Raw genomic sequence first — 20436 nt, forward strand, 5'->3', positions numbered from 1 at the left:
CGCCAAGGTGGTCACTTTAACAGCAACACTGGCATTAGGTTTGTGAGATTTAGATACTGCACTGATAGGAGCTATATGAAAACCTAGGCCAAAGACTCCATGGTAGGATACGTTTAACTGGCACATGAAGTCCAGGGTTTTTTCCCCCCCTCTTGATGGGAAAGGTGGCTTTACAAAGAGCTGTCCCTGAGCCTGTCAATATTTGCAATAGAAAGCTGGGGGTGGCTATAAACACTCACAGGGGGCGAGTCTGAGACGGAGGGAGATTATCCATCCCTGCATCCACAGGACGGCATATTTTTTTAGTGGAAGAGGGGTTACTGCTAGAAAGAGCCAAACCATTAAGTCAGATTCCTAATTCACATGCCTTCTAGAAAGCCAGACACAAGTTCCTTTCCCCCCCGACTCCTTTCCTTCATTCTGCTTCTCCTTCTCCAGCTTGCTGGGGTTTCTTCGTAATTGTTAAAAAGGGTTTTCCTCTGCAGTCTTTGAGACAGACCACACCTCCTCCCCACATCTCAACTCAGCATTTATTCCCTCTCTCTGGCCAAGTGTATTCCCCCTTCCATTTCCTCTCTCCCACCCTCACTTCTCCCTCCTACTCTACACCATGCTCAGTCTTCTAGGGATGGAAGCTCTAGGGAACATGGGCCCTGATCATCCCCCAGGTGAAGGAGGGCAAGTGGCAGAATGACTCTGTACGTGTAGGAGAGGTGAGAGCTCTGGCACTCAGCACAAATGGCAGAGTTCTCCTTCAGCTTCTCTCTCTTAAAAATAGCACGCGTCTCCCTTTTGCAGCGCATACTATTGAGACTTGTTCTGGGGCAGGAGGCTGGCACCTTCTGTTTAACTGAGAAGGGAATAAAACAGTGGGAGGAGGTTGGGACATCTACATAGAAGTGAGTATTGCCTCTAGGAGGTGCTAAATGCCAGCAGCTCAGGGCTCAATCCTGAAAGGTGCTGAGCACTGTGCCCCCAATCCAGCAAAGCACTTGAGCACCTGCTTATTTCTAAAGCCCCACAAGCAGCCCAGTGAAGCAGTACTGAATGGGGGAGGCAACCGAGTGACAGAGGATGTGGAAAAAACTAATGTACTCAATGCTTTTTTTACTTCTGTCTTCACTGGGCAGCACAGTAAGGGGAGGAGGTGACCAGCCCTCTGTGGAGAAAGAAGTGGTTCAGGACTATTTAGAAAAGCTGGACGAGCACAAGTCCATGGGGCCGGATGCGCTGCATCCGAGGGTGCTAAAGGAGTTGGGGGATGTGATTGCGGAGCCATTGGCCATTATCTTTGAAATCTCATGGCGATCGGGGGATGTCCCGGATGACTGGAAAAAGGCTAATGTAGCGCCCATCTTCAAAAAAGGGAAGGAGGAGGATCCAAAGAACTACAGGCCAGTCAGCCTCACCTCAGTCCCTGGAAAAATCATGGAGCAGGTCCTCAAGGAATCAATTTTGAAGCACTTCGAGGAGAGGAAAGTGATCAGGAACAGTCAGCATGGATTCACCAAGGGCAAGTCATGCCTGACTAACCTAACTGCCTTCTACGATGCATTAACTGGGGAAAGCAGTGGATGTGATATACCTTGACTTTAGCAAAGCTTTTGATACTCCCACAGTATTCTTGACAGCAAGTTAAAAATGGATGAATGGACTATAAGGTGGATAGAAAGCTGGCTAGATCGTCGGGCTCAATGGGTAGCGATCAATGGCTCCATGTCTAGTTGGCAGCCGCTATCAAGTGGAGTGCCCTAAAGGTCGGTTTTGTTCAATATCTTCATTAATGATCTGGAGGATGGCGTGGACTGCACCCTCGGCAAGTTTGCAGATGACACTAAACTGCGAGGAGTGGTAGATACGCTGGAGAGTAGGGATAAGATACAGAGGGACCTAGACAAATTAGAGGATTGGACCAAAAGAAATCTGATGAGGTTCAACAAGGACAAACGCAGAGTCCTGCACTTAGGACAGAAGAATCCCATGCACTGCTACAGACTAGGGACCAAGCGGCTAGGCAGCAGTTCTGCAGAAAAGGACCTAGGGGTTACAGTGGACGACAAGCTGGATATGAGTCAACAGTATGCCCTTGTCAACAAGAAGGCTAATGGCAATTTGGACTGTATAAGTAGGAGCATTGCCAGCAGATTGAGGGACATGATCATTCCCCTCTATTCGGCATTGGTGAGGCCTCATCTGGAGTACTGTGTCCAGTTTTGGGCCCCACACTACAAGAAGGATGTGGGAAAATTGGGGGCTGGAGCAATAGGGGGCTGGAGCACATGACTTATGAGGAGTTTCAGAGGAGAGGCTGAGAGAACTGGAATTATGTAGTCTTCAGAAGAGAAGAATGAGGGGGGATTTGATGGCTGCTTTCAACTACCTGAAAGGGGGTTCCAAAAAGGATGGATCTAGACTGATCTCAGTAGTAGCAGAAGACAGAACACGGAGTAATGGTCTCAAATTGCAGTAGGGGAGGTTTAGGTTGGATATTAGGAAAAACTTTTTCACTAGGAGGGTGGTGAAGCACTAGAATGGGTTACCTAGGGAGGTGGTGGAATCTCCTTCCTTAAAGGTTTTTAAGGCCTGGCTTGACAAAGCCCTGGCTGGGATGATTTAGTTGGGAATTGGTCCTGCTTTGAGCAGGGGGTTGGACAGGATGACCTCCTGAGGTCCCTTCCAACCCTGATATTCTATGATTCTTAAGCGCTTTTCTGGATTGAGCCCTTCATTCTCAACTTTATTTTACAATCACCACAAACAAGGGGAATAGGCAATCTGGCCATTTCCAACTCAACAGAAAGTTTTCCACCGCAGGAATCCATAACGTTAAGGACACACAAAGGGTACGTCTACACTGCAAAAAAACACCTGCAGAGGCAGCAAACCCCAGAGCCTGGGTTAAATGAGTGAGGCTAACCTACAGGGGTAAAAATAGCAGTGTAGATGCTCCCGCTCAGGCCGGACCTCAAGGTCCGAGACGTCACCCCCTCCACACGTTACAGAGCCCAAGCAAAAGTATTGACACTTATTTTTTGCTCCGTAGCATAACCCCCCGCGAACCTGAGCCAGTTGACCCAGGCCCTGAGACTCGCTGCCATGTTTTTTGTTGTTTTTTGCGCAACACAGTCGTACTCTAAGCATGTTTGTATGACGGTCCCTATCTCAGGGCCACCTGGGGCAAGAACGAACAGGCAGCTCCTCCCACTAACAGACTTCCACTGCCACACGCTTTTGGCACCTGGGCCCCAGATCCCACCAGCATCCCCACCTGACTGGCCCACTCTGAACCAACTGCCATAACCTCTCCCACTGGGTCCCTGGCCTGACCAGCTCCTTGTCTGCCAACCAACCACCACACACAGCTGAGAGAAGGGGAACAAGGTTGAAGACCAGCCCAGGCGGTGTCCCCCTCAGTCCTCTAGATCCCCTGCTGCTTCCCTCCTTCCTGTGCTCCCTCAATATGGGGAGCCTGCTGCTGAGAGGGGTAGCTCAGTGCCGCCACGGGCAGCCCTCAAAGCCCCCTACAGGGGCAGGTGGAGGAAACGGTCTCTGGTCTCTGGCCCCTGAAGCACAGCAGAGGCAACCGTAGCAGCAGCTTGGGGGAGGAGAAAGGGAAAGGAGACACAGAGAATGGCTGACCCCATGTATGCATGGTGGGGGGGTTTCAAGGGGAGGCTGGCAGCAGTGGAGGGAGTATTTCATGGGCAGACAGGCGGTTATAAATTTGCCTGTCCTCTAGGGAACCGGTCAGGTTGGTGAGCGAAGACCGAACTGGGGACTTGTCTGCCCCACTACGGTGGCTGAACCTTCCCTCACAGCTCCCAGTGACATGCCTGCTCGCCCCGTTAACTCCGGACCAACGGCTGCATGCTGCCAGACCCTTCCCCGTAGCGCCCTATGGCGTCACCATTTGACACTTCCCCACCACATTCGAAGCGTCCCCCACTTCTCTTTCCAAAATAGCAGTTTGTCTTTGCCCAGACACAACTTTACCTTTTCGACTCGCAGGGGGCGTCCATCTTTGTTCCACTTGACGAAGGTGACCGGCGGTTCTGCCTCCACCGGACAGCGGATGTAGCCATGTATCCCAATGGGAACATATAGGATGGGTGGCATGTTCACCACACGGGCGGGATCTGGGGGGGAGTAGTAGGAAGTTATTTTGAATCATCTTACCCTTCTTTTCCCTCCACATGAACAAAACTATATGCCGGGGTGGCCTAACCACTGTTCACTAGCCGCATGCAGCTCTTTTACAGTTAAAGTGCAGCTTGCAGAGCCCCCACGGTCCCCCCATTCTCCGCCTACCAGACTGGGGGGGCGGAGCTCAGGACTTCTGCCCTGTGGCAGGGTGGTGGGGCTAGGGGCTTCTGCCAGAGACGACTAGTGCCTGCTGAGAGTGGTGGGGCACACAATTTAAAGGTACAGCCCACCCCAACAGGTTGAGTCATGCCCCCTTCTTACCCTTAACGGCCCCTCCCTGCAGCTCCCAGCTGTTGGCCACTGCTTCTCCCCATGGCCGTGGCTCCCAGCAGCTCCCATGCAGGGAGGGTACCCAGTGGCACCACGTGACCAAGCAGGGCCAGCAAACCTTGGCAAAAATCTGGGGCGGCATGTGCCCCCCCACCATGTCATCTCTGGCTTCTACCCAGCAGAGAGGGAGGTCTCGGGGCTTCGGCCTCATAGGGTCAGTAATTTTGGCCACCCCGCTATATGCTCTGGTCACTGTACCCTGGTTTGGAAGGGTCAACGTCATCGTTATAATGGAGTGCAAAGCCTAAACGCTAACTCTGCTGCATCCATTACCCCCTGGCCCTGGAAGACCATTATCCTTATAGTCCCATTAGCCTCTTCGAATCCATTAAAAATATTTAGAATGTCTATCAAGCTTTACATACTCAAAGCATTTCACTTCGACCTCCCTACTCTAAGCTGCAGGCCCATGTACAATTACCGTTCAAAGAAAAATACACGTGCAACATAATTACAAGTGTCTGCACGGCACCATTAAAACACTCCCTCTCCCGCAAAAATCTAAGCTCCTTCTCACTCAACCTCAACCACCCAGGCTCTGCAACTCAGTACACTGTTTGATCGAGGAAGCGAAGTAAGCCCTAGCATCAAGGGTACTCCCCTGAGCACACAGGGAGCTAAACACACACAGGACGTAGTAGCAACGTGGATAATCCAGCTAGAGGTGGCATGCAAAGGAAACAAAACAAAGCAAAGACAACCCAGAGTTATGCCCTGTTTTGCTTCTTCGTATCAAATCACAGCAACAATTAATTCAAAGCCAACAGCTAACTAGTGACTCCAATGTTTTAACAGAGGTGGTGAGCCAAGTTGGGAGCCGCAGGTTGTCAGACCCCACATCTCTGCCCACCATACTGAAGGGATAGGTATTTACACCATTCATTCCACAGATCCACAAAAAACATGCTACTTGAAAATAGCTAGTGAAGGAAATACACAAGGGTTGAAAGAGAGAGTAAAGAGAGTCCATTGTTGTGAACCACTGGGGAAGGAAGAGAAAACGAGCAGACAGGAAGCCCCTATTTGAGGGGGTAAAGAGAGGGGGAAGATCGGAGAGCTTCTAAACTGAAAGCACCTGGAAGGAAAAGGTGTTCCTGTTGAAAAGATGATATAGCATAGGGCACACATGCCATTCCCCAATGTCAAATTACAATCCTCAAGTGCTACTTAACTACATATAACTCCCACCCACCGTATCTGCATATGAAGTTATTTCCCCCCCCCCCCCGCCCTTTCTCCTTTTGCTATCCAATCACCTGCTTAATTTCCAGTTCCCCAAACATTATATAGAGAGGAAAAATGTTAGAAGGTGTCAGTAATTCCCCAAGACAAGTACAGAGTGATGGGACCACCCTGCCATTGTCAGGAAGGAAGGTTTCATTCTAAGACTGATGGGAACATGAACCAGTCAACAGGAAAGAATTAATCCTTGTTAGTTGGGTTTTGGGGTGGGGGTTGTTTGTTTCCTTCCTTCCCCATCTCCAGATTTGATGGCCGGCCAGAGGGGAAAAAACAAAAAACAAGAAAACTGTAGAGATATTAAAGGCTGGAAACTGAATTATTAAAACCCATACAAGAATCTTACATTATTGCTTTTTGGCTGTGTCCTGGGGCCATTCAGCACTGATATTTGCAGGAATCTGGATGCACATACGTGGAGCAGGGGAATATGGGACTGCTGAAGGTGTTTTTATTCCACAGGCTCACTGTGACATTTTTAACCCTAATCTCTCTCTCCAAACTGCTAATATCCAGCCAGGAGTTACCAAGGTCACGTGATTGTGGTAGTGGCATCGTAACCCAGATTGGAAAGTAGTTTATCGTATGCAACTTGCTTTATTCCCCCTTAGTTTAACATCATGTCTTAAGAAATGTAATCAACGAGACTGGATAGCTCAAGGGATCAGTAATGGCCTACAGAGCCTTTCACTTCTAGGTCACTGGCTGAAATCCAGCCTGGTTCAGTAACTACCAAAAGCTGTTACCATCTGACAGCTGCAATGGTGGCTTATGTGAAACAAGTTTGTGGTTTCAGCCCAGAATCTAACAGAGAAGGGACCACCACAATAATTGCCCACCCACTCCTCTTGTTGAGGAATCTTAGCAGAGAGGCCAAGGACTTAATGGGCCCTGGAGACCAAATTCCCCACCTACTCTTCCCACCAATCTTAAAGCTGATCCTTCCAGATGAGAGATGAAGCTCCCTGACTCAACAGCATATGGGAAGTTTGTGCTGACACTGCCCCAGCACTGCTAGGTAAGGCGGGAGAGAGGACTGCATTCTCCAAGGCTGCCAATCTGGCACCTTTCACCAGTGCCAAATTTACTTCCAAAAAGTAGTTCTCTTTTAATGGAAGAAAGTTGACCAGTGTGAAAACGAGGCACTCTAGCTCACAGAGCATTAGCAAAGATCCCAGAACAAGATAAAAGCAGAGGTGTTTATTCCAACCAAGGAACTTGATTATTGCGAAGGGACCCCGAGCACGCCTTGTAGCTTTAAATGACAAAATATAAGAAGCCCTCTCCGCATCTCCAGGACTCAGGTGAAAGAAAAACGTGTGCAAACCCCATCTTTGTATGCCTGCTCTCCAGGGCGGTTTCTGATGGTTATGAGCCTTGCAGTGAGGTTTGGATCTGAGGTCCGCCCAGATGCCTCTATAAGCAGTCCTTAAACTTGCATCCTTTTGAATAGGGCACTTCCTGGGGACAGTTCCCTGGCTCTGGACTTTGCTTCTCTGTGAGTTCATATAAGAGAAGGAACTGGCTTCTTAGGTCTCCCAGCTCCTTAATGTACATTTATTAATTATCTATCCATAGCCTGAGTCTATTAGCCTTCAAGAGAAAGCCTAAGGCCCACTGGTTTCTTCAGATTTTTGCCTCCCCTTATAAAATCAAATGCTACACAGTCTCCTATAGTAACAGGCCAAATCAAGACAACAACAGAACCTAGCTCTTCTGTAGCACTTTTCATCAGAGCATCTGAAAACAGTTCACACAGGAGGTCAGTATCACTAGCCCCATTTTACTGACAAGGAAACTGAGGCACAGAGAGATAAACTGACTTGCCCAAGGACACCCAGCATGCTAGGGGCCAAACTGTGAATAGCACCCAGGTCACCTGAGTGCCAGGCCAGTGCTCCATCCACTAGGCCACACGGCCTCCAACATCACTCTTGTAAGCAACAGTCATTTGGCCCCTTACTACAGAACGCTGTAGGAGGGGAGGTATGTTAAATGTGAAGACACTGGGAGAAACATTCCTTTCAGAGTCCGTCTCTCTCCAATTTATTTAGATCAGTTACTGCTTTGTATTTAATGTTTCCAGGATGCCAACACACCCGGAAGACAAGGCAGCATTAACAGGTTTTTATAATTATGCATAAAAATATAACCACACACTTGATATGATGTGTCACGGCCCTACTTCCCACACAGAAGTAGACGGAATACAACTGATAATCAAGACACACTATTATTAGCGTTCACAGCCATCAGCAGTCGAGTCCGATACTCTGGCTGGCATTTGAAAGGCTGGAGAGTTTGGATCTAATAGTAATCTTTGCACCTAGACACGTTAAAAAGGAGCGCAATCCCATCCATCAGCCTTAGGCATTTCAGTAATGCCCTTCACCATCATATCTGACCCAGTAAATTAGATCTACATCGCATTGCCCAGGACAGACAGTCACAGTGGTTCTACACACTCTCTTCCCCCATATAGCAACGTCCCAGATCACAGCTAGACTGCACAAGGTGCAGTCATTTATGCCAGCACACAGTGGGGGCAATCTCTAACTTTCTGATCTAGTAGTATTTTATCCCCACTTTGCAGTGGGATAAGTGCTGGGACAAGATGCAAGGCAGTGGTGAATCAGGGTCCGAGGACGCTGCATGGATGGTTTGGGGTATTTTGTATGTGAGCGTATGCTAGCATTTCCTTGCCTTGGGTTATGGTGGAAAAACTCTGGAATAAAGATGGGTCAAACGTTATGCTTCAGGTCAGGCAGGGGCAGGGTGTTTGGAAAATATCTTACACATTGTGGGTGCCAATACAGGTGATGGGTACCTAGGCAAGGAAGGAATCCTACCCATGCTGCACGGCATCAAGCTGTTAGCTGGGAGTAGGGTATTCGTCTTCCTCTGAAATATCAGCTACTGACAGCATGCTGTACTTGATGCAGCAACTGTCTGATTCATTATGGCAAATGCCAGGTACCGTTGCATTAAACAAAGTAATGAACCCACACACTCCGCCAGCCAGCCAATCTTATCAGACCCAATAATCTAGTGTGATTTTATTCCCCTCCACCTCACCCCGTATGTTGCTGTCATGTCACAGTAACCCTAAAAGTTACACTGGGATAGCACAAGGAATGCCTCTAGGCAGGATTGCAACAATTACATTATCTAAATCATCTTCTTCCCATGCCAGCAGGGCCGGCGCTTCCACTAGGCGACCCTACGGCGGCAGGATTTGGGGGGCGGCATTTAGCTGCCCTCGGCGGAAATTCGGCGGCGGGGGGTCCTTCCACTCTGGGTCTTTGGCAGCGGGTCCTTCACTCGCTCCGGGACCCGCTGCCGAAGTGCTCCGAAGACGCGGAGCGGAAGGACCCCCGCCGCCAAATACTCAGAGGAGGAGCGCTGCCACCTAGGGCGGCAAAAACCCTGGCGCCGCTTCTGCATGGCAGGTTTCGCCTGTAGATCCCTCAGGCCTCCCTGCCCCACCATCTCCACTCACACTGCACTGTCAGGTAGGCAGAGGCTGACGGTGAGCGGCCAAGGCTGTTGCTAGGAATGCAAGTGTATTTCCCAGCATCGTCTGATTTGACACGGAAGATGATCAGCGTCCCGTCAATCAGGATCCGGACCCTCAGTTTCAGGTCACTGCAGGGGGTGAGAGAACAGAAGGGAAAAGGTGGGCAAAAGGGCGGGGAGAGAACTGGAATGAGGAGTCAGTACCGAGTTCCCCTCATACAGGGAAGGGAGCGGCTCTCAGAGCCGACCGCAGGGAGCTGTCAGGGCAACCCCAAGGGCAGCAGAGCAATGCCTGGACGGGTGCATTGGCCCAGGATGGGGGCAGAGGCGCATTGCTGGGAGGGTATCCTGATTCCCGGAGGGGGGGGATGCGGGGATCTCTGGAACAGCAGACCCCTTCCTTTACTGAGAGACAGAGAGAACGGCTCTGCGACGAGAGGCGCTCCTCCCAGCACAGACCGAGAGGCTGAGAGCCCAGCTTACTTCTTGAAGTAGACATTCTCCTCCTCCCAGTACCAGGTGTAGGTCATGTTCCCCGGATACGCCTCGGCCTGGCAGGTGAACAGGGCATCCTGGGAGATGTTGACGGTGATGTTCTCTGGAGGGGAAACGATGAAGGGGGGTCCTGAGGGAGAGCATGAGAAAACCAGTTACCTCAGCCGCCAAAAAGCTCCGACCATAAACAGCCTCTCAGGGAAGAGGCAGCATCTCTCTCCCTAGCACACAGGGTCCAGACACCTGCAAGTACCGCTATGTATTCAACTGGCCTGGCTCCCACAAGACGGGCCTTCAACCCAGAGCCTCTGCCAAAACATAACTAGATTAGGGATAAAGCTCTTCGCACTGGGGAAATTCTGATGAGCCAAGGCCCTCTGGGAGAGAGGGATTAATGGGTGCCCAGCACTACCCTAGGAGAGGGCTCTGTCCCTTTAAGGCACGCAGGGAGTGCTGTAAGAGGATCATGCAGATGCAGCAAAAAAAGGGGGGTAGTGGGGACCGGAACAGGGTTAGACTCCAGAGCAGCAGAAGCTCTGACCTTGGTCTAGATGAGAGGACAGGGCTTCCAGCTAGCTAGTCTATGGCGTCTCCCCCTAAACTCCCCCCCAAAAGGGCAGTTTTAATCAGTTCCGCAGGGAGAGCTCAGCGCATGAAACAGACGCTCAATATTCAGTCTCTGAGATCCCCCTCGGCAGGGAAGAGGGGAAGGAACGGAAGTGGAGAGGGGATGCGGGGGGAGGCAGCAGGGAATACAGACAGCTTAACAAAGCACGCTCTGCCAATGTCATCCAGGCTGGCACCCATCCTGCTGCTGTCGTCAGGCCAACCACACTAACACAACACGCACTGCACCCTCTGTTAACCTCTCCATTCACTGAGCTCACCCCCAAGCTACCTCCTCTCCTTCACCCTCTTTCCAGGAACCAGCACAGTGGTTTTTAAACACCACCTGTGATGAGAGATGGTTACTCAGCAGCGAGGTCCAGGAATCAGGGTTCCTGGGTTTTATTCGCAGCTATGGTAGCACATGCTGTCTAGTGGTTAAAGCAAGGAGGACTGGGAGTTAAGTTTCCTAAGTTCATTTCCAGCTTTGCCACTGGCTTCCTAGTTGATCTTGGGCAAGTCACTTCATCTCAGATTCCTTCCTCCACCCCGTCTATGGTAGAAGAAAACAAAAACATGGCCCAGGGGTAAAAAAAACCAGGAGGGCAGCAGCAACCTACCAGGAACGCTATGTGAATTAGTTAGCTAATGTCTACAAAGCGCTTTGAAGATGGGAAATAGCGTACAAGTACAGAGCATTATTAAGTGCTTCAATAGGTGTGAAATGCTAAGCTCCCTTATCTTGCGGCAGAAATTGACCAAATAAAAGATTTATACAGAGAGAGGAAGTAGGCCTGCAACGAGGACGAGACCCAGCAGGTGTCATTTTTATTCTGCACAGCATTTTCTGGTGTTTTGCAAGTCTTCCCAAACTTCTTTAAAAAAAATAATCATTAGAGCCTGTGTTAATCAGGACAGCTGCTTAATCAAAGAGACAGGCCCTCCACTGGGGTGCCCCAATTAAGCAGATTTTGCTGTAGTATAAATGGGATGCAGAACCATTAGGTGCTAACACAGCAGATGTATGCCCCCTCATGCGCACGCGTTCACACCCACAAAGTCTGAAAGGGGCTCTGGGCTCCTCTGGGGTGACAGCCCGACTCTGTTATTAATAAAAAGGGGTGTGGACCCATCAGAGAAGCAATTACTGTGGAGTCCCACAATGCCACATCCCCCACAGACCAGGGATTCACAGACTGAAACAGGGGCTCGCAAACGTTTTCATCCTGTGGATCACAGCTTAAGAGAGATTGTCTAGTGGATGTCTGAGCCGTGACTTTACGTGGGAGTGGCTCATCTCCCTCCCTGGCGATCACGTGGCATCCCTGTGGCAATTGCTTCTGGAAACAAAGTATCTATGTATCTTTAGCTTCTTCTAATGCAATTTTAACAGCTGCGAATGAGAAGCCAGCACCTGACCAGCTAGCTCGGCACAGACCCCCAGCAAGTGCTCCATAGACCACAGTATCAGCAGAACTAATCCAGACGGCAGCATGAAGCCACTGTCAACACTTGGAAGCCTGACTGACCTAACATAAGGCTCTGCATGTTACACGAAGTTTTAAAGGGAGAGTGGGGGACACTGCCTGCTTCCCCATGAACAATGGGGTTTTAGATGCTTTAGGGTACAATTAGAGCTATTTCACACTTCCCCTCAAAAAAAAAAATAACTCCCCCCATAAATAAAACCAAATGACAGGATGATGAAGAGCTGCAGGTGTGTCATGCAATTTCTGGACAGGTTGCGGGTTGCCACCAAAACGAGTATTTGTGGGACAGTCCTGACTTGGACACCATCAAACCTGGTAGAGTCAGTTTTGTATCATGTTGACTACTGTTCTTAGGACATTCCTATCATCACCTCCTCCACAGGCCTGAAAGCAGTTTAGAAAAGCAGGCAAGTATCGTTATCCCCATTTTATAAGCAGGGAAACTGAGGCACGGGGAGGGGCTGTGACTTTCCCCAAGATCACACAGGGTGTCAGTGATAGAACGAGAACCACAGTCTCCTGGTGTTCAGCCTGGCCCCTTATACATTTCAACACACCACCTCCCAAAACGAGTTTGGGGGGAGATGCAATGTCACGTTGTGCCACGGAACAGCCCTCTCTAAGCACAGTATAGTTCGGAGGACGTCTGCTGAGCAAAGGGAGGGAAGACAAATCAGCATGAGATATGTCCCTCAAGGCCCAGGACAGGTCCTGCTACCACTAGACTCTTGTGTATATTATAGGATGCCGCATCAGCCCTCACTTTGCATTCCTTGCTTTGGTCAGTTGAGCTGGCAGCCTGTAATGTTATTTAAACATCTCGGGTTTAGGCTTAATTTCCTTGTTTATTTATTGATGGCATGTTTAATGGATGGCTGGGAGGAGGCCACGTCTCTCGTGCAAGAGGCTGCACAGGCCGGAGAACGGGCCGGGTCAGTCCCTACACCAGAGCTGCATATTCCCCTCACAGCCCTTTAGCGGGAGATGTTGCATACGCTAGTCACTGAATACACCAGGCTGTACAACACATGCCTTATTTTATACAGGCCTAGACAGCAGAGAAAGGGCTATTATTCATCATATGTATGTACCGCACCTAGCGCAATGAGGCCCAAGCTGTCTGAGGAATACAAATGTTTAATAATGTACTGGACTACATAGGACGATGATAATAAATAAAATAATAATACCACCTAAGCTCTTCTATAGCACTTTTCCCCAGTAGAACTCAAAACATTTGGCATTTCCATGGAGCTTTAAACTTAGGAGCTCTAAGCGCTTTACAAACATTAACTCATTAAAGCTTCACAACCCCAATGTGAGGTAAAAACTCCCCGTTTCATAGATAGCGAAGCTGAGAGAGCGATTCGCACTTGTTAGTGAGTCAGCAACAGAACCTGGAATAAACCCAGCAGTCCTGACTCCCAATCCCCTGCTCTAACCACTAGCTCATGCCGCTGTACATTGGATCACATGGAATACCCCTAGAAGACTGACGCACAGCCAAGAACAAAACCCTGCTTTCCTACTGGCTGCTATATTCATCTTCAGCCTCTAGAGAAAAAAAAAAAAAAGAAAGAAAAAAAACCGTTGTGTACTGCCACCAGAATCTCTATCTGTATCAGCAACAGACAGCTGAACGCAATCATTTTTCCCCACAGCATATACGAGCAATGCTGACGGATGGGCTTTCCCTGGCAGCATGTGACTGGCTGGTTTAAACTCCCATCATTCCTGTAGCCAGTCAGTAACTGACAAGGCTCTCGAGTGCCAATTCTGAGGGCGCTCCGTTCTCTGCCCACCTTTCTGGAGATGCCCTCATTGCAAGGCTAAGCGTGGTTGAAGCACAGGGCTAGGAATCCCACAAGGAGCTTCCCATGAGAGGAATTACCTTGTACAAGCAGGCGAGTGGTGTGCACAGCCTCCCCTTGGATGCTGTAAGCCCGGCAGGTGTAAGCGCCTCTGTCTTCCCGACTGACCGACACGACAGTCAGACTCCCATCGCTCACCTGGACCAAGAACAAGGGAGACACTTCAGCACACATGAGCACTCATGCTAACGCCCAGCACCCACCTCACACCCCCATCCTAGAGCCTCACAACGGTGCACTAATCCACACGGTCACCCATCCCCAGGCTGGCGTGCATGCCCCTGCACAGACACACTGTTGGCTGTTCAGAATTTTCTCTTTTGAATTTCCCTGCCTGCAGCAATGCACGAGTGAGGAGAGGTTGCGGGAGGCCAGGACTGAATAAGGACTGGGCTAATGTCCTTTGATAAAGCAGTAGGGAGGGACCAAAGGTATCTGCATGGCAGGCTCCCTGTTCCCCAAGCCATTAGAAGAGCTGATCTCACCATTGCCTTGCACATGTTCAGAGCAGGTTTTCTGACCCCATGGTACTGAGTCCTTCCCAGCCGCCAAGCCAACGTCACGCCGTCGCAGTGACGAGTTAGAGGCCTGCCGCTGCCCTGCTGCCCCTGGCCAAGGGATGACGTCAGCTAGAACACTTCTGTCGGCCTTTCCATCCAGATACCCGGAAAGCTCTTCACAAAGGGGGGCTACTCTCATTACCCCCTTGTCACTGCTAGAGAAACTGAGGTCCAGTGACTCGCTCAAGGTCACACAGTGATGCAGACCGAACTGGGAACACAGCCCGACTCCCAGCCCCCTTTCCCCAACCAGGGGGACATGCAGGTCTCTCATTCCCAGAGGTGATCTCCTTAAGGCAAGGCTTGGGTGCATTGGCAGGCGGGTGATGAGGAGGAGCATGCATAGCCCTGCCCGTGCTGTGGATTAACAGTGTGGTACCTTTCACTAGTCCAACCTTTCACTTGGGCCAAGTTCTCCGCAGGTGTAACTCCACCGACTCCATTGCAGAGAATCTGGCCCAACAAGTCCATGCCTTACTTTTACACAGGGACTCAAGGTGCTGTAAGCCAGTCCCAGCCTCCTTCCCTTGCAGGGCTGAGACACGAGACCAAGACATCATCATCATCTGCGGCTGCTGCTTGGCGCTCACTACCACCAACTGCATGCTCCCCGGTTTGCGCAGCAGCTTCCTTCCCTGCCTTTCCTCCTCCTCCTCCCCTCCGTGGCAGGAGTGGGGGCTGCTCAAGCCCTCCAGCGATTCACGTCCATTATTGCTGGCAGGTGAGAGATTGCCTAGCGAGGAACTGCCAGCGCTCAGCAGGGGAGGAGATGTGTAATGGTCATCCCCTACCATCCCCATTTCAACTCCCCCCCTCCCCTCTTCCTCTAGGCAGGCACATTAGCAGAAACCTGTCCCACAGGGGCTGTGGTGCAATCGACAGTGTTGTACTGAGCCATTATCAAACCTGCTCAATTTCCCCATCCTCTGCTTAGCATGGCTGGGCTCCTGCCTCTGATGGCAGCAAGGGCTGGAGAGGTGGGGGAAGGGCACAGCTCCTCCCTCCAGTCACTGGGCAAGCAGCAGAGAAAGGATACAGCTTTCGCTATGCAGAAGGATGGGAGGGAAGCAACCCAGAGGTAACGCACCCCCTCCCCCACAGCCAGAGCCTCACCCCACTTCCATCTGCCCCCCCTTCCCGACACTCACTCTGCCTCATCCTTCTATTTCAATTAGTAACAAATTATTCCTAATGACTCTCATTAGTGCCTGCGCTGATTCCAATGCTTGATTTGCCAATTACAGCTGTATGGAATCCCTGGCTGGACTGAGGCTCAAAGGCACCCGGAGGATCTCTTAGGGGCTGGGACTGACACAGGAGGGAACAAATCTTCCTAGTTGACCCTGTTCAGTCACGGGAACCCCAGTGCTGCAATCCCCAAGTGAATGCCCCCCACGTTTGCCTGCCGGCACTCCCCTCCCCACAACACCCCCACACACACATCCCTCCTTATCAGGGAGATTTCCAGCACTGGCAAGGAGAACAAGAAAACTCATGTCAGATCCAGACTATGAGCCAGATCTGCTCCCTCTGAACCCAGTGGGCTTGGCCTGTGCCTCTCATACACGGCAACAGCGTCCAGGGCTGGGATAGGCCTAGCAGTGCCTCAGCGCCTGGGTTTCAGACCGAGGCTGTGGCATCCACAGCTGCAGTTCAGGACGGCCCATCCCTTCTCTCGGTGCAGGTTCAGATGGGACCCGGAGCTCCTGCCTGCAAGGCCCTTGCATCCCTACATGTAGGTAAGAACCACTACAAGCCCAGGAAGGAAAAGCCACCGAGCAGCACCGATGGGTACAGAGGGGACAAGATGAAGCAACAACATAGTCAAGACTGCGGGGCAGGAATAGTGCCCCCAGCACGGGGCGGATGAGCAAGGGGAGGCAAGCTGAGGACTCGTTGACTGTTACTCTACATTTCAAAACACTCTGGATTTTAAACCCACATTTTATAGAGAACTGGAAGACAAAAAGGGGAGGAGGGAGACTGAGCAAACTGAACAGATGGACGTGTGGAGATGCACAAGTAGATGGCTGGATCAAGCATTTGCCTGGTCCCAGCCAGCTCCTCCATTCCAGATAAAGTAAGGGCGAAGGGCTTGGCTCTCCTCCCTCCCATACCAGGCTGCAATTCCAGGGAGTTACTCCTGATTCACATCAGGGGAAAGCAAGTGAAGAATCAGGCTGGGAGTTTCTAGTAACTGAGGACTTCCAAAGCCGCTTCTCAGAACCTCCCGTGATCCCATCCTGGGGGAAGGAAACCCGAGCAGCTCCCACAGGCTGCATTCAGGAAGGCATCTCATCAGCAGAGAAAACCTTCTCCGAGGCGCACGGGAAGCTCTCTCTGGGGGCCTGGCACCTTCATGTGGGTTAAGTGTAGCCGGAAGGAAGATGGAATAGAACAGAGATGGGAGTGGGGGGTGAGAAAACAAGATCAGAAAAGCAGTTGCCCATATGGAAACCAGGCCTAGCAAGCTCCAGGCACAAGCGCTGCTCCCCAACCTTCATGGCCACGGCAGGCCGGAAGGAGGAAGGTCAAGGCCTGTTGATGCTACCTGCAGTTCACAGACAGGAGAAACTGAATCTCAAAAGGCAGCCAGGAAACAGACTGTGGAGGGAGGGGGAGTGCTGAGGCAGCAGGAAAAGCTCCAGGAACACCAGCTGCTTCAGCAACATCCATACCCCTCCTTAAGAAAACCTGATTGTGCCACCTCCTGTGGTCTTCTGTACACCTGGTGCCCAATCCAACCTTGAGAGGACCTCTCGCGAGAGCAGGGGCAGCTGCTATCTCAGTCCCATGGGCTATTGTTTGATACTAGCCAGAAAACTGATATATGAAGGAGCTTCCTCTACATCGAGGCTGAGACCCTGCAACTCACTGCAGTGGTGACACCAGGCTCTCCCGCCACAGGGGTCAGGGTTAAGTATTTACAGCAGCTGACCAGGCCAAGCACTTACCTGGTATTTCCCACTGGCACCTACGAGGTCCCCTTCTCTCAGCCAGGTGACAATAGGTTTGGGGTTCCCGAAAGCCATGCAGGTCAGGGTGACGCTGCTGCCCTCCTTCGCTTCTACGTACTGGGGGGGCGTTTCCGTGAAGGTGGGGGGAGCTGCAGGGGAGACACAGAGAGGCAATGCTGCATTCAGCAAAAAAACACACCATCAATCCATCCTGGCCGCTTGCTACACACCAGGCCGCATGGGATGGTCTACCTGCACACACCCTTCCTGCAGTGCAGACAGGCAGCGGCCAACAGCCATGTACCGAACACTTGGAATGAGTCATTCGACTGAAGCCAAAGAGAGCAGTAAGCGATACAGTTGCCTGCACTGTCTTTAGTCATTTACTCCAGCTGGAAGTAAGTCCAGAATAAAAGCCAAAAGCCAACCCTGAGTCACCTGTCCTCATTAAACAACAGGCACCCTGAGCAGGTCCCTAGCTCCCTCCATCAGAGGATAGCAGCACAAGTCGCAAACAGCAAGGCCAACACTTAATAAAAAAATAAAATGCCCACCAATTTCAGATGCCTCTGTTTATAGTCAAGGCTGGTGTTCGAAGGTGCTGAACACCTGCAGCTCCCTCCCGCTGACTTCTGCAGGATGTCGGGGGAGGGAAGCTCAGCCCTTCTGGGCATCACCCCAGGGGCGGGACACTGAACACCCAGAAACTGAGGCCACTCTTGAAAGCGCTGGCCTAACCCATGAAGCCTCACAATCCTCTTGTGAAGTACACAACTGAGGCACAGCGAGGTAAAGCGACCGGCTCCAGGTGTCACAGCCATGGTTCGTGCCAGAGCCCCAGCTCCCTCCTCCCACTCCAGGCGCTTCCCCATTTACAGTTCCAAGTTACTTTCCCCACCATTATGCATTAACTTGTTATTGTCACAACACATGAAAACACTGCACTGCAGAGAGAGAGAGAGAGAGAGAGAGTCTCCTTCCGATTCGGGAGGCTGGCAGAATTACAGCACGCCCCTAATTATCAGGCGCAGTTAAATCCCACTTTCTAGGAAGACATGTTGGCAATTTAATCTACGCTGAAAAGAAGTATATGTGGTTTTCCCCCCAAATGATTTTTTTTTCATAAGAAAACTAAGTGAGCTAATGCGCTCCAGAAGCACTAAAGCCCTCCCTCTAAAAGCAATTCTGCTTATACTGTACGGCTGGGCCTAGAGGATTAAGATGATTATTTCGGTTATTAAACCCCTGCGTGCTCAGCACTGTATGAAATACAGAGAAACAAGTTCCGTGGGACAGGGCGCATGCAGCCAACACAAGGCTACGGGGCACTCCGACGGGCTATCTTGGAGGAAAGCTTGCAGGAATAATGGCACAGGGTCTCTTGGAAACAGACAGCAAGGGAGAGGAAGGGGGTCACCTTCACCTGCCGCTTTCCAGGGCTCACCACACTTCACCCCTGAATGGGGAGGGTGGCATAGGAACTAGCCATACCAGGGGAAAGAAAGAATTAGCCCGTGCCATGAGAAAGGGGCAGGTATTCCTCCCAACCGGCCTCCACTCCATGCTGGGCCACCATGGGCACCTGTCACAAGGGAGAGGAAGCAGCGGCTAAGCTGGTCCCATGGCAGGTGCTGTGGGAAGGTACCGCAGCACCTTCTCCCGTCTATGCAGCTTCCAAGAGCTATGCGCAGCTGAGGTGAAGTATGGGCCCCACTCAGGAGCATCCCCCACCTGTCTCAGCACATATGGACACACACAGAAGCCTTCAGGGAAGCACTTACCACCTGCCCTGCCCCACACAGGTCTCCACAGACAGGCACGCCAGCATCCAAAGACATACTCCCGCCCCAACACACACCACCTGTGTTCCACTCCCCCACCTTGCCCTCCAGTGGGGCACAGGGGGAGGAGGGAGAGTCTCTAAAGCTGCGGGTGCAGGAGGTAAACCCCCTCCCCTCCCCAAAGGCTACAACCACAACCGCTGCAGGGCCCCCTACACACAGGGGAAAGAGCACCACGGTCCACTCCCCCTGCATTGACACATGCGCTTTTCCATCTCTGCTCCTCATGGGCCCTTCCAAAGACTCTCCTGATTATTAAGTATTGGGGGCAGGGGAGGGAGGAGACTCTGTTTTGATTATCTGCTTCCTGGTGACTCAGTCTGACTTGCTCAAGTTAATAACGGAGTCAATCTCAAACCCACTAGGATCCGGGGCTGCTCCCTAATTAGGCTCGGGACACATCCCTGCCTATGTTCAAAACTTGCTCCGCTTCCTGACCCAACCCAAGCAGTCAGACTGCAGATGTGCAGAGGGAGGAGAGCTGCTCCACAAGACACTGGGGCTGGGGGGGAATAACTCGAAGAAAAGGAAAACGCAGGCTTAAGTATCATCTGATCTTCCTGATCTATCGGGCTGTGGAACAGACGCCTCAAGGGAAGCAGATTGGACAAAGCACTAGAGAATGGATTGGAGGGAGCGACCCTGCATCAGCCCAGGACAGCATGATCTTATCTACGAAGTGTGCCAGTGACTAGCCGAGATCCAAAGGGACCTCCCAGCCCTCCAGACAAAAGGGGAGAACCGTTCTCTAGGCTCAGTCATGGGCACTTACACACACGGCACGTAACCCTGATCTGGAGGGAGGCATTACTCTTTGCCGAGGTACAGGCAATTTAGACTGGGGGCCTAAAGGAGACTGGACTATGGCTGGAATTTTCCTAACATCCTGGGTTGAGCAAAAAGGACCTTACATCCATGCTCTTGGATCTGCACTCCGCCAAGCTAAGGTCTCATTTCTTTAGTTCTTGAACAGGACAAGATGGAAACCTAACCCCCTGGGGCAAGTGAGCCAGCCCACAAGTTAGTTTACTTCTTGCATTTCATTAACTTCAGACAATTAAACTAGACTGATTGGTTTCACTTCCTGGTTCTCCGGCCACAATGCTGCAGTGCACCAGCCACAATGCTGCTGCGTTTAAGCTGTGAACAATGCAGGGAATTGTTCAATGAAACAAATTCTCTTCTCACTGAAAGTCATGAAAACTTGTTTTATTATTTAAAAAAAAACAAAACACACAATTTAGACTGGGGTCTCCACAAAGCTGCCAACATCCCTGTAAGCGGGTTGCCACTTCCTACCAGCAACTCCCAAGTTCAAATACACTGGG

General features: G+C 51.1%; 1 protein-coding gene across 2 annotated transcripts in view; it reads right to left on the reverse strand.

Moving 5' to 3' along the window:
- IGSF9B (immunoglobulin superfamily member 9B) overlaps positions 1-20436 on the reverse strand; it is a 98257-nt gene that overhangs the window by 42513 nt on the left and 35308 nt on the right. For both annotated transcript variants that reach the window (XM_054049514.1, XM_054049515.1), the window contains exons 4-8: positions 17265-17416; positions 13771-13888; positions 9772-9913; positions 9272-9417; positions 3994-4136 (exon numbers count right to left, since the gene is read on the reverse strand). In XM_054049514.1, coding sequence (XP_053905489.1) covers positions 3994-4136; positions 9272-9417; positions 9772-9913; positions 13771-13888; positions 17265-17416 — 701 coding nt within the window. The remainder of the gene's footprint in view (positions 1-3993; positions 4137-9271; positions 9418-9771; positions 9914-13770; positions 13889-17264; positions 17417-20436) is intronic.

Source organism: Malaclemys terrapin, chromosome 15 (assembly GCF_027887155.1).
Source record: "Malaclemys terrapin pileata isolate rMalTer1 chromosome 15, rMalTer1.hap1, whole genome shotgun sequence".
NCBI lineage: Eukaryota > Metazoa > Chordata > Testudines > Emydidae > Malaclemys > Malaclemys terrapin.